At 40.0% G+C, this 14,720-nt stretch overlaps 2 protein-coding genes across 2 annotated transcripts in view; one reads left to right on the forward strand and one right to left on the reverse strand.

Moving 5' to 3' along the window:
• The first annotated feature begins 6,435 nt into the window (after positions 1-6,435).
• LOC129512926 (chloride intracellular channel protein 1-like) lies at positions 6,436-7,314 on the forward strand. Its single transcript, XM_055330517.1, has one exon. It carries the CDS (start codon positions 6,455-6,457, stop codon positions 7,178-7,180), a length of 726 nt encoding a protein of 241 aa, XP_055186492.1. The 5' UTR covers positions 6,436-6,454; the 3' UTR covers positions 7,181-7,314.
• A 2,444-nt stretch (positions 7,315-9,758) lies between these two features.
• The window catches only part of DST (dystonin), a 483,034-nt gene continuing 478,072 nt past the window's right edge, over positions 9,759-14,720 (reverse strand). Inside the window, exons 102-103 of the mRNA XM_055329608.1 lie at positions 11,623-11,746; positions 9,759-10,780 (exon numbers count right to left, since the gene is read on the reverse strand). Of these exons, the coding sequence (XP_055185583.1) occupies positions 10,518-10,780; positions 11,623-11,746 (387 nt within the window). The 3' untranslated portion in view covers positions 9,759-10,517. The remainder of the gene's footprint in view (positions 10,781-11,622; positions 11,747-14,720) is intronic.

Raw genomic sequence — 14,720 nt, forward strand, 5'->3', positions numbered from 1 at the left:
TTTGAATGAGATACTAACTCTGACCAGCTAGGTTAATTCCTTGGAGCTCCCAGTCCAGCAGAGGAGCCTTTTGGGTGCCAATGACAAGTACATATTCCCAGCCTTGAATATTAGGTGTTCTCCAATAGAGAGCATCTAATGTTTCCATATAACAGCACCCTTGAGCCTCTAGGGTTACAGAGGAAGTAGAGTTAAGAAGAAGGAAGTTGAGGCAAGGCAATATTTAACTAAGAAGGAGTGAGGTAAGTTCTAGTGAATTCCCAGCCTAGAGTCTTCATCTATTCAATAGTCTCATCCTATTTGAAAAATGCCCATTAACTTCTCTGTGGCTCTATTGTCCTTGTTAGGGAGCCACTGATGCTCATTGTACTGTTTTTGTTGTTGTTGCAAATGTCAGACAATACTCCTGTGGCCTGGAATAGACAATCTTTGCTTGGTTGGCTGTGTTGTTCACTTCCCAATATTACAAATAGCTTTTTAGCAAAGTGAAGTTTTGAAGAAACATTCCCTTTCCAATCTTGATTATGCTGAACCAGTAATTGGATTTTGATGTGTCATTCCATTCATGCGTGATAAAAAGGATTTTGAGATATTTCAGAGCTTTTAAAAAACTTTCCTCATTACGTAAAGAAGTTAAGGGATTAAAATATAGCTTTTATGATTTAATATTGTGGTAGGTAGCCTTCAAAGATGGCCTTCAGTGCTCTCTACCTCCTAGTGGTCATGCCCTTGAGTGTGGGCTAGACCTAGTGATTTGCTTCTAATAGAAGATGGCAAAAGTGATAGGATGTCATTTCTGTGTTTAGGTTTTGAAGACTGTGACTTCACCTTGTTGGACTGTATTGTCTTTTTTAGCTTGCGTAATTTGATGAAGCAAGCTGTTATATTGGAGGGGCCCATGTGGCAAAGAATTGAGGGTGGTCTCTAGCCAACAGCTAGCAAGGAAGTGAGGCCCTTGATCCAAAGCCCATGAGGGATGGAATCTTGACAACCAACCAACGAGTGAACTTGAAAGCGGATCATACCCCAAACGAACTGTGACACAGATTATTGAGACCTCCGTGGAAACTTTGATAGCAGTCTTGTAAGAGATCCTGAAGCAGAGGACCCAGCTAAGCCTTGCCCAAATTCTTTTCTTTTTCTTTTTTTCTTTTTTTTCCAAATTCTTGGTCACAGAAACTCTGAGATAAGTTGTTTGAAATCACCAAGTTTTAGGGCAACTGTTGTTCAGAAATGGAAAGCAATATAGGTATCATTCTATTCTTAGTTTTAAAGACTAAAATAACTACATATAAACAACTTACAGTGTCTTCGGTCTTTTTTGTTTCATAACCGGGCATACCAGCAAGGAAGTATAGTATGGCTTCAAAATTTAAAACAAAGTAACAATCACCCACAATATTTACCAGTGATTTATTCTACGTAGTGGGCTGGTGAGTGATTTTATTTTCCTCTTTGTGCTTTTATGCATTTACTAAATTTTCTACAGTTACCAAGTGTAGTTTTATGATAGAAAATGATAATGAAATGTATCACTGAATGTGTAAGAATCCTACTTCCAAAATGCAGTCAGTCAATGGACTATACTAAATAAAAGTTCTTCACTGAATTAACTACCTTTTAAACATGGTCTGACAAAAGGAGAAGATTCTGAGACTGATATACTAAACTGACATTTAAAAGGTACGTTTTTCAAGGGTGCCTCAGTGGCTCAGTCGGTTAATCATTGACTCTCGGTTTCAGCTCAGGTCATGATCTCAGTGTTGTGAGATTGAGCCCCATGTAGGGCTCAGTGTGGAGTCTGCTCAGGGTTTTCTCCCTCCCTCCCCTTTTGTGCCTCTCCCCGCTTGCACTTTCTCTAAAATCAAAAAATAAAAAAATCTTTAAAAAATAAAAATAAGAAATGTTTTTTCAGAGTAGTGTGAGAGTAAGAGTGAGCAAGAGGACATGTGCATGAAAGTACGAACATGATTTGAAATATATTTGAGTGATAGAATTAGGATAAATGCCTAGGACCACCTTGTGAAGTACTACAGTCAAACTAAGCAAAAATGAAGCAGGAAAATCTGAATGTACATCATTCCTTACATATCTCTCTTAGATATTTTTTTGTTTAGGTCAAATTATATAGATCTTTATACAGATCTCTACACCCAAAAATAATTTTTGAAAAAGGCTTGATTTGAAAATATTATATACCATGACAGGTCAGTGAAGAGTTCCAACATTTATTCACACACATTGTCAATGAACTCAAGCAAAAGGCAGAATATTTAAGTTTAATTCAAGTAAGTCATTTAGGATACTTTTGGTAGCAAGAGGAATCAGGAATCTGGTAGCTAAGTGATGAGTCAACTTTACAGGGGAACTCGTTACACATCTTGTAATGGTTGGAGGGGAAAAAGAGATGTTAAATATTAGTTGTCTCAAATCACACCATCTTACTCAGCAAACCAATTTTAAAAGGTTGCTACTATTTTGGAACTTGATAATTTGATGAGACATGAAACAATGGAAAATTAGTCTAGTTATGGAACACAAGACATTCCCAATACTCCAATTATCTCAAGATGAAATTTGCTGCTCTGGAAAACCCAGATGTGGTGCGGCTTCCTAAGAGAGGTCAGGATCATGTCTTCCTTATGAAAGTAGCATCTTTAGAAAACAATGTGTAGGCCCTGATGTCACGGTGATGTGTAGTGGAATTATGACTGGTCTCAGCATGAAAAGATTGATCTACTCAGTCATTTTCTAGCTGTGTGAGCTTGGACAAACAACCACCCCTCTAGCTTCACTTAAATTATTCATTAAGTGAAAAAAATATTCATTAAGTGCACTATTATCCACTGTTTCAGTGACTGGTTGGCAACCTCCATAAGATACACTTTTGTGTTAAAAACTTTATAAACCCAAATTGACACACAAATGTTAAGACTAAAGCATCAATATGGGTATAATTGGGTATCTAAAGAAGCAGAAGGTTTCCCAGGAGAAACAACTCCAAATTAATCCATGATCAGATGTTATATACTTTACATCTGAAGACATTGCTTCAAACCTGTTCTATTTCCCTGAATTCACTGGTCAATTCTCAAGTAGGTATACTGTGACTAACTTGTTGACCAGAACATATTTCCACAATTGCTTGTTTTTGAGCAAACTTTTGTTTGCTAGTAATTAGAAACATAACCATGTTATATCTTTCTACCCTGGTTTGTCCTCCTTTCAAAAATATAGTCTTCATGGCAACCTATTTTTAACTCTTGCCCACAGCCAGATCTAATAAGTATCTATCAACATACTATACTCCAGAGGCCTGAGACTTCTGCCTTGAAAAGCCAGAGCTAGACACACACACCCCCTAGCCTACTTGGGACTTTGAAGCACAGCCTATCCCAGCTGAAAGGCAGGAACTTCCACCCATTCCTCGAATCCAGGAGGTGACTATTACTGCTTTCTCCACGCAGATTCTGCGACAAGCACAATAAAAATCAATGAAGACGTGGGACAGCTGAAAGTAATTAACAAAATGCTGAGACCACCAAAATTCACATTCTTGCAACCCTTAGACAATGCCCCAAATATAAGTCACTCTTGGACATACATCTGCTCCTGTGTGTTCATTCATACTGCTCTAGCCTTCTACTGCCCTGATCCAAACTCCACTCACAGCCTGCTTTCTTCTGGGGAGCCTAAAACCTGATTCTCAGGTAAAACCCATCCTTTGCCCTCTTCTTCCTTCCATTGCTCCAACCGTTTGCTCTTCCTGTCAAACCTGACTGGATCAATTAACTTTCTGTCCCCTCTGTTCCTACATTAGGTCACACCCTGGAGATCAGGGTAACTATAAATCCATGGTCTCGCCTACTTAACCTTCTCTGCTCAACTCCAAAACCTTAACCTATAACCTATTCCTTAACCCCAGGCAGGACACTGTATCTTTTAATTTGCTGAGAGGAGTGTCACTGCAGGGTAACTCCCTTAACTTCTCTTGTCCTATCTGAATCATTCTTTACCTCAGAAAGGCATGTCCTTCCCCATAAGCCCAATTCCTCTGACATGATGATGTCAGAAAACATGGGAAGTAAGGAGATAAACAGGTGGTGATTGTAGCAGGATAGGTGAGAGGTAACAAGGGCCAGAAGTCAACTGTGGCTTCGGGAATATTGATATGTTCCCCCCCCCCCAACCTTGAATTTTTGAATAGCTAACATGGGCTATAATCACTATAACCACTAGCAAAGGTGTGCAACCTTGCATAACTAGGAGCAGAGGGGAAAGGAACTTTAAAGCATCCTTCTACCCTGTGGAAAAGATGGCTGGGTAGTAGCAGAAGAAAATAGTGTAGAACAGTGATCTCCAAAGTAGAATGTATGCAAGGTGACTGCATAGGATGTGGGAAAATAAGATGTCTATTTATAATTACATTTTGTCTAAAAGAAGAAGAGGAAATTAACCCTTAAGAACATTTACTACAGACTGGCACTGGTGCCTGCCTTCCAGTGACATTCAATGTCCTCTTATGATCCCTATCTGAGGTGACCTGAGGACAGAGTGGGAGTCTCAACAGCTCCCAAACTCCTCAGTTTGCTTTCAGCATGTATAGCAGACTGTGGTTTATCTAGGTCAAGCTGGGTAAATTTACAGATTTTATGTCTTTTAATAAAATAATCTACAAAATGGATCCCTACAAAGAAACCATGAATTTAAGACACTTACCGTGCAACAAACAAGAAAGTGACAGAGATGACGCTTCCAAAACAAGCCCTTCATCAGCCACATCATGAGTTACACTAGGGAGGGTCTCCTCAGATTTGACAAAAATTTGGTCAAAAAACTGTCAAGACTAATTAAAATATGTACATATACCCACACTTCTGTTGCTAAAGGTCAATCTCAAACATTATATTGAGCCTTGAAAATTTAGTTAATGATAAAATACAAGAAAAAATACCTTAGGAGAAATTGATAGGCATACATTGAAAATATTTGCTCAAAAAACTTTTATTGGTGGAAATATGCTTCTGAAGAGGTCTGGAGACCAGTGGCATAGAAGTTAGACTGTAAGGCTGTGGGAACTAAATACCCTAGTCTTTGCTCTGCGGTAAAAGTAGTTATACCTTAAGATTAGTAACATTATAAAAGAATGGTTTGTTTTATCTGAGGATAACTTTTGAAAGCTTCTTAATCTCCAGTTTATTTTTTTTTTAAGATTTTTAATTTATTTATTCATGAGAGACACAGAGAGAGAGGCAGAGACAGAGGCAGAGGGAGAAGCAGGCTCCCTATAGGGAGCCCGATGCAGGGACTCAATCCCAGGACCCCAGGATCATGCCCTGGGCTGAAGGCAGATGCTCAACCTTTGAGCCACCCAGGCGTCCCTCCAGTTTATTCTCATATCTTATGCAGTCTTTAATTTCAAATAATGGAGTATAACAGAAGTGTGTGTAAACTAATATAAAATTCCTTTGAACATATTTTGCTTTGCATATATTCTTAGCACATTAGAGGCAGAATGAAAGATTCCGTATTTTTGTTGTCCTTCACCCAGATATGTAACATATCCAGACTCTGAAATTATATAAAATCAACCAAAGTTGTACAATTCAGTAGGTTAAGTCAGATTTTAGTCATATGAACTATTGCACAAACAAGTCACCCAGGACTCCATTCTCTTCCCAGTGGATTTTGGTACCATCAAGTCAATCCCTATGACAACTGAAGGGAATCTAGTAAAATACCAAAAGACAAAGTTATCTGTCCTTGCCTCCTTTGTGGGACCCCAAAGGCAAGTTCACAGCTAAGTGGCAGTGTTACTAGCTAGACACACACACACACACACACACACACACACACACACACACACACGCATGCATATACTCTTGGGTGGTTATCAGATCACTTACCTGACAATAAAGCACATGAACTTCAAAGCACCTTGTCAGAAAAGGAGTAAATCATCACACCTCATTAGTTCTGTTTCTTATAAACATTTAAAGCAAATTTTGAAATGATTGAAAAAACAAAAAAGGGAACAAGATCCTTTCCCAGTTTCTCATCCTTTCATCTTTACAGGTGACTCCCTGGGGGCCATAAAGGCCCCATCCAAAGCCCTTCCACCAGCATTTATTTCTTGCAGAAAGAACCAGATCTGAGATTTGGCCAGGCCCATGCCCTGACATCAAAGAGGATGTTTCATTATTTCAAAAGAAGGTAGCAAACATTACATGACTGATAGTTTTGATTTTTAAGACAAAAAAATCTACTCCATGATTCCCTAATGCTTCAGAACTATTATATTAATTAAACAAGGAGGCCATTTGACTGAAGTGACTCTAAAGCCTTGGTGGCCTACCTTAGCAAACCAAAACCTAAGCCTGTAAATTCCTCAATGTTAAAAATCAAAATACCGAGTTACCCCAGCGCCGGCCGCTTCCTGGTCCCCGTCGCAACCATGGCTGAAGAACAACCTCAGGTTGAACTGTTCGTGATGGCCGGCAGTGATGGGGCCAAGATTGGGAACTGCCCCTTCTCCCAGAGACTGTTCATGGTACTCTGGCTCAAAGGAGGCACCTTCAGCGTAACCACTGTTGACACCAAGAGACGGACCGAGACAGTACAGAAGCTGTGCCCAGGAGGGCAGCTCCCATTCCTTCTGTACGGCACTGAAGTGCACACAGACACCAACAACATTGAGGAGTTTCTGGAGGCAGTGCTGTGCCCTCCCAGGAATCCCAAGCTGGCAGCTCTGAACCCTGAATCCAACACAGCTGGGCTGGACATATTTGCCAAATTTTCTGCTTACATCAAGAATTCAAACCCGGCACTCAATGATAATCTGGAGAAGGGGCTCCTGAAAGCCTTGAAAGTTTTAGACAATTACTTGACATCCCCCCTCCCAGAAGAAGTGGATGAGACCAGTGCTGAGAATGAGGGCATCTCGCAGAGGAAGTTTCTGGATGGCAATGAGCTCACTCTGGCTGACTGCAACCTCTTGCCAAAACTCCACATAGTACAGGTGGTGTGTAAGAAATACAGGGGATTCTCCATCCCAGAGGTGTTCCGTGGAGTGCATCGGCACTTGCATAATGCCTATGCTCGGGAAGAGTTTGCCTCCACCTGTCCAGATGATGAGGAGATCGAGCTGGCTTATGAGCAAGTGGCCAAGGCCCTCAAGTAAGTCCCTCCTGAGGCTCTGTCTCTCCTCTCCATTTTCTCCACAAAGGCACCAGCTGGTTTTCACGTGGCTACCCAAAGGACACACTTCAAAATGGCCAGTGGGCAGAGAATCCTGAAGCGCTTGTACAGGGCTGGCTGGGGGGCTGGAGGGGATGATGGGGAATCTAGGTAAGATTTTTATTGTGGGGTGGTGTGGGTAGGACAGTGTATTTCAGTAATAACATACAGATTGGAAATTAAAAAAAAATCAAAATACCAAGGACAACCAATCACAAATAGCCAACTAGGCCTTAAGCAATAGCCAAACAATTTTCTTACATTGCTTCTGCTTACTCTCTGAGTGTCTTCCCCTGAGCTCCTCCTGTCAGTGGAGCACATACCCAACCACTCCCGGTTTTGGTGCTGCCTGATTCCTATAGATTTTTGTTCAAATAAACTCCTAACATTTTAAATAAAAATTCGTTTATCTTTTAACAGAACCAAACTTTAAGGTTTTTAGAGTTGAGCTTCATTTCAATGCCCTATTTTTTAAAGAAAAAGAAAGAAGAAAACAAAAGAAAAGGAAAAGGAAGGAGTGTGGGTTGGGGAAGAGGGTTGTCTGCTGCATTCCCTCAAGCTTATGTGGGAGGACTCTTTAGAAATCAGCCTGAGGCTCAAGGATTAGTTGGAGAGCAAACAAGTATCAGGCATCAAAGTCTGAAAAGCTCCCTGCGAGGGCAACTACTGATAACTAGGAGTAGTTCCTTAAGAATTCTCTGAAATATCTTAAATCACTTATCTTTTTCTTTAAAAGCTTATGAAACTACTAAAAAAAAAAAAAAGCGCAAAATCCCAAGGTCTCTCCTCTAACAGGGGTGGCATCCAAAGAGGCTGAGATAAAATCATTCCCTTAAATTTCTTTGAAGTGGAAATGTGATCATCTCAAAGCACCAAAGGAATAACCATTTCAACTACTTTCTCAGATGGTATGTTAATAATCAAATGCATGAATTATAACATATGATCTATTAGGTAGAATTACCCTTTCCATCAAGGGCTCTCACCTGAGATCCATGCTTTGAAAAAAAAAAAAAAAAAAAGGAATTACTATCACTTAAAAATGGCACCTAATTTCTGTCCATGTATGGGCAGCCCGGGTGGCTCAGCGGTTTAGCGCTGCCTTCAGCCCAGGGTGTGATCCTGGAGACCCGGGATAGAATCCCACGTCAGGCTCCCTGCATGGAGCCTGCTTCTCCCTCTGCCTGTGTCTGCCTCTCTCTCCTCTGTGTTTCTCATGAATAAATAAAATCTTTAAAATAATAGTAATTTCTGTCCATGGAGTCTCCAGGCTCTTCACTATTGGCCTTCATGAAAAAAGGCCAAGCAGGGAAAACATAATACTATTCCCTTGAGCCTGAACACCACCACTGCCTTTTGTTGAAACAAATTTACAGTTATGGGAAAAGTCATGACCTGTCATGCCCAAAATAACAATTTGCTGTTCTTCTAATTATCTATGTATTTTAGAGGTTTATATTAGAGAGAAAGAGTGCACATTAGTGAGGGGAAGGCAGAGGGAGAGGGAGAGAAAGCAGCGGACTCTCAGCTAAGTGTGGAGCCTGACACAGGGGTTTGATCCCAGGACCCTAAAATCTGACCTGAGCCAAAATCGAGTGTTGCCCACTTAACTGAGCCACCTAGGCATCCTACATCCTTTTTTTTAAATAAAGATTTATTTATTCATGAGAGAGAGAGAGCGAGAGCGGCAGAGACACAGGCAGAGGGAGAAGCAGGCTCCATGTGGGAGCCTGACGTGGAACCCGATTCTGGGACTCCAGGATCGCACCCTGGGCCAAAGGCAGGCGCTAAACCGCTGAGCCACCCAGGGATCCCCGGCGTCCCACTTCTAATTATATTTGATGCCATTTTTCTATTTAGGGAAATTTGATCATTTGATTTTTAAATATACATAGGTCAGAAGAAGATCACTGTTATTACCTTAATAATAGAAGTAGCCACTGTGTCAAATATCTCCTGGTTTTAGTTCATTTTTTTTTTTTTTTTTTTTAGTGATTTGCTCATTTGTTTATTAATTTATTAACTGTTTCCCCTTGTATATAAGATGGCAAGGAACCTACACCCTCCGGGTAATACACTGGCTGGTACACAGTTGTTACTAAAAATATTTGTAGAATATTAGGTATTTGTTGATGTCATTTTTATTACATATTTATGATCTATCCCTGCATTTTGATGTTTCCCAAACTTACTGTCATGCTATTAGTAAAAATACATCAGACATACAACCTTTATTAAAAACAAATGATAGAAAAAGTTCTTTAAATAATCAGGTATTCCATATGTTCAAGTGAATATGTTTTATTAAATGCATACTAATATCTTTCTATAGTATGTGAGTATACATAATAAATTAAAATGTATATATTTATTAAATATAGATATAATACCAGAACATGATTATTTCAGATGAGAAATCAAAATAAACCCATTTTTTAAGTATCTTTTGGTCACTCCAAATTGATATTGCTCATAAAAAAATACACGGATTTTCCCTGGGGAAAAAATTAATTCCATAGCAATGTAGTTAAGGGATGTGTTTTATTTCATAGCTTTCTGCAAGCAAAATTGCTTTGATACAAAATGAGTTCAATGATACAGGTGCTACTGTCCACTCAAGCAAAAGAAAACCTCACATTTATATGAATGCACTTTATAATTATATTCTTACAGTATAATAGGTCTAATGTCCAGGATGCCTCTGGCTTCATGTGAAGCCATGGCACAGAAATGCTGCAAGGTTCTTGAATATCATGGCACTGGCAAGTGCTTAGAGTACCTTCTTGTGAGTTCTTGGTCAAACACTGCATAAAGAACTGTGTGGACGTGCAGTCTGCTGTCTTTTAGTTTACATTTAAATCACCTCAAAATATATCCCATATGTGTGTCTTTTGGCTTTTCAGAGTTTCTACAAAAGCAAGAAGATGTCATGAGGTATCCATCACATTAGCTGTGGCTGTAGTGTGTGGCTGTCAGTGAGGAGGTGGACTTACCTGTAGGTACAGTCATGGATTTGAGTGTGTGCCCCCCACGTTACAGTGCAGAAATGTTAGTGCATGTTAAATTCTCTTCCCCTCACGTATCATGTGACTTTCACCCCAGAATATCTGACAAAAAAATTATACAGATAAAATAAAAAGACAAATACACAAATAAGGCCATCTGCAGAATTTTAAACTCACTTCTTGCAATTATTTCACAATAATTTCTACATCATATTTTACATCTTTCAAACTTAAATAATAAATGCTCAAGGAAGGGCCGTGCTGGAACCAATTGCACTATCTCTTTGAGGACTTGTCCAATTTGCTGGCCAGTGATTTCCTCTGGGGCGTGGGGATTTTGGAAGGCTTGGCTGTGGATGGCCGAGAACCTGCTCGGGGTGTAGGCCTGTGTGTTGGGGGGACAGTCTCCACATCTGAGCACACAGACTGGATTTCTGAAATGTCAAAGTCTGATGCATCGCTGCCTCGGCGGCTGCTGGCCCTGCTGCCAGCTTTGCTTCCGGCTCGGCTTCCTGGTCGGCTGGGAGTCTTTTTGGGATCTGAGGAGAGAAGACAGAGTCGAAGCGCCCTTTATTATTACCGGGTCCATTTGTGACACATTCTTGAAACCTAACGCCACCTTTAATCTCAACAATCTTTCCTGTCACCTAGTAGCACTCAGTGGACACCTGTGGATGTGTGGCCTTTCTCCATCCTGCTAGGGTAGGCAGCCTCTCTTTAAGTAGATGTCATAAACAAAAAGCTAGGTTTACAAACTAAAGGTACGTTTGGACTTAGTCGCTGAAAACAGGATTCCACTGACTACAGACAGATATGAGGAATATACCTATATAAGATTATGCTTTCCAAAGTCTAACATGTGTACCCAGGGATGTGTGCAGCACCCATATGGAGACAACTCTTAGGTGATAAGTAATTCAAAGCACATAGGAATTTAAAAGTAAGACTTGAAACTTGAAAGATACTTCAGGCTTGCTGAGCCCAGAACCCCAGGGACTGGGTTCACTCTTCTGTGAAGAAATAGGAGAAGCACAGGTGTAAGGCCCAGGATGGTTGGGTTTTTCCAACCACCCGAGGTAGAGCCTAAGGCAAGTTCTAAGCAGGCAGGAGAGCCAAGACCTTCCAGCATGAAAGGACAGGACACTGCTGTGGTTTTTCTCATGTTCATCTTTCTTTGGTACTTTCCAGAAAGGACATTCCTTTCCCTTGTCCTCATGACTCATTTATCCCCTACCTTAGCTGGAAGACTGGGCTAGGTGTCATTTCAAAAGAATATAGCATCATCGATTCGTTATTTCAGCCCCAATGAAGAACAGCCGGGACTTTAGCCTTCAGATTACACTGCAAAAAGCCGTTAAAGAAAGACCCATTCCACACTCACCAGCAAACTGTGTTCGGACTCTGGCAGCTGCGGTAGTTATCAAGCCACTGTCATCCCCAGAGTGGAAGCCTTTCCCTGATAAATAGCCTGGGAGTCGAAGCTTGCTTCCTTGGATTGGTGTACCCTGTATTTAATCAGTGAAAGGACACATCAAGAAATTGCTCCTGTTGGATGATCTGCCACTGACACCACATTACAGATGGGTGGAAACCCTCCACTGGCCCTCTTCAGGAGGGGGAGCAGGAGGGGGGGGCGACTTTTTGATTAAGTGGTATGGGATCTTACTGATCGCTTTCCTCATTTCTTTTTCTTTCCCTGAATTCAAAAGGAATTCATGTTGAAGAGAACACACAAAAATAGAGATCCCAAAATGATAGCAAGAGGAGAAAAAAAAAAAAAAGGCAAATCAAACCATTAGCATATTAGTATCTTCCAGGCTGTCTGTGAGTATTACAGAGTTAGGACAGTACTGCCAGATAAATGGGGACTGCATGGGATAGAGAGAGCAGGGGACTCTGAAAAGTTGTGCTTGGATATTCTGTTGCCTCCAAAGCTTTTAGGGAACCAGGCAGAAATGAGCAGAGAGAATTAGAACAATAAGCAAACAATGCCTAAGCAGTCATCATTAAACAAACTTAACTCCAAAAAACACATAGTGACATTTTATAACTTGGTACCATGCCACTGTACCTACTTCTAATACCTTCTACGGTCTTTCCACATTAGACATAGAGATGATGATTAGGGAAAACCCTTTAAAAATTCACATAGAAGCTCATTGAGAATGCCTAAAGTAATCACAACTATGAGATTTTATTATAAGTCTAAAATGACTGCATTTTTTCCAGATCACTACAACATTCTGAAAATTCTCCCAAAGTTAAAAAAATAAGACTCCCAAGAAGTACAAGGGATATGAATTTTGCTTCAATGAACTCATAGGGAACTGTTTGGAGGAAATATATCGGTGCACATTATGTGTGTGTGTGTGTGTGTGTGTGTGTGTGTGTGTGTGTTTTAAATTAGTTTTTTCTCTTATAAGTTGTAAATGTCTAATAAAGCATATGTAACACCTTTTGATACATCAGAGTTGCAATTTAATATACATGTAATATCTGAAATTCATTTACATATGTATTCTATACATACAATTTAAGGACAGAATTTATATGTGATTTGTATAACTATAAAATTTTCACACAGGTAAGGATAATCTTTATTTTTTTAAAGATTTATGTATTCATAAGAGACACAGAGGGAGAAAGAGAGAGGCAGAGACACAGGCAGAGGGAGAAGCAGGCTCTTTGCAGGGAGCCCGACGTGGGACTCGATCCCGGGTCCCCAGGATTAGGCCCTGGGCTGAAGGCGGTGCTAAACCACTGAGCCACCAGGGCTGCCCGATCTTTACACTCACCTACCTAATCACAACTTTTTTCCAAATGTGAAAGATGAGGACCTGAGGAGGACAGTGAATTGCCCAAGATCTGGCCGCTCTGATTTAGTTAAATTCCTAACTTTGGAAGAAACTTAACAATTCAGAAAACAGTGAGGACCCTCAAATTACGAAATATATCATTTAAGGTGTTAGAATTCATTGCCATGTAAGAACCAAATCATTCTCATAAAGCCCTGATTGTTCTTATTTTATTGTCACAAACCCTACCTAGTTCTCTTACAGAGCCCTCCATAGAAGTATACTATTGTTTTCTCTGTTTGGCTCTTTTGTCTGATGAGGCTATTTGAAATAAACATAAATTTTATAGTAGTTAAAATAACATAATTTAGCTCTAATCTGGGAGAGACTATGCTTTTTAAAAATCTGAACTAACATAGCAGCACAGTCCCCAAAATTTAAAATACACATGTTGCTTGAGGCTCCTTAAACTATTCTGGGTTTTCATAGGGGAAGGGAAGGAAAAATAAAACAAGACAAAATCAGAGAGGGAGGCAAATCATAAAAGATGTTTAAACATAGGAAACAAAATGAGGGTCACTGGAAGGGAGGTGGGCAGGGGGATGGGGTAACAGTGACCAGTGTTAAGGAGGGCACGTGATGTGATGGGTGCTGGGTGTTGTACGCAACTAATGAATCACTGAATTCTACCTCTGAAACTAATAATACAGTATGTGTTAATTAAACTGAATTTCAATTAAAAAGTAAAAAAACCCTCAGTTTTCTACAACAGATCCATCCTTAGTTGACAGATGTCTCTAGATAACCTATGATACTAGCCCCTCCCACCTGTGGGAGGGGGTGGACTTGAGGGGTCAGGGAAGGAGGAAGGAGGAAGAACTGAAGGGGTTGTTTCTGCCTTGATTCTATCACCGCCAGAAACGATATTTGCATCATTTCCATCTGAGTCATGAAAGTAATGAAACATTCTGTTTACTTCTTATTATTCATGTGAGGATTAAATAATAGATTAGAAAGTGTTTTTGAAAAGCTTTATAAAGGGCTTTTTAAAGGTACTATAGCACTTTCATAAAAGGGTCCTGGCCTTCAACCTGATATCCTTCATTTCAAGACAAGTTGTTTAGGGACATTTCCCCCTCCTACTTATTGTGATTCTAATCAAACATATGATTATTCGATACCTATGCGTGTCATTTTAGAGAACTTTCTTTCAAATATATTTGGTTGACTTTCAGTTACTGTAGATGATCTGTATCTACTGTAGATGAGGTAACTTGGCAAATTTTATATGACCTAACTATCTTATCCCCATAAACTATGCCATGTTAAAAAGCTGGAGCATACTTAAATAGTAATCATTAAAGTCTAATAGACACATACCTATTGAAAAAGCCAGGTAACTTTTTGCATACCTCCGCCTCCAAACCATAGCACTGATAACCAAAAAGCTTATGTCTTACCCACCCAGTGTTCTTGGGCAGAAATTAAAGTAACAAACATTCGGAAGGTCTGTGCTCATGACGGGCACTTTATAAACATTCTTTTAATGTAAGTGATTCTCTTGCAAATGACAGTGTCTTTCACTCTCCCTTAAATGGGGGATTGTTGCATTTCTTGCTCACATTATGTCTAGAAGCATGAGCATAACCAGGAGCTTTAACAGAAACTTTACTTAGGTCTGAAT

The sequence above is a fragment of the Nyctereutes procyonoides genome, unplaced genomic scaffold (genome assembly GCF_905146905.1).
Source record: "Nyctereutes procyonoides isolate TBG_1078 unplaced genomic scaffold, NYPRO_anot_genome, whole genome shotgun sequence".
NCBI lineage: Eukaryota > Metazoa > Chordata > Mammalia > Carnivora > Canidae > Nyctereutes > Nyctereutes procyonoides.

Excerpts from the sequence above, each read along its gene's own strand:
- LOC129512926 (XM_055330517.1), top strand. The coding sequence starts at position 6,455 with ATGGCTGAAGAACAACCTCAGGTTGAACTGTTCGTGATGGCCGGCAGT.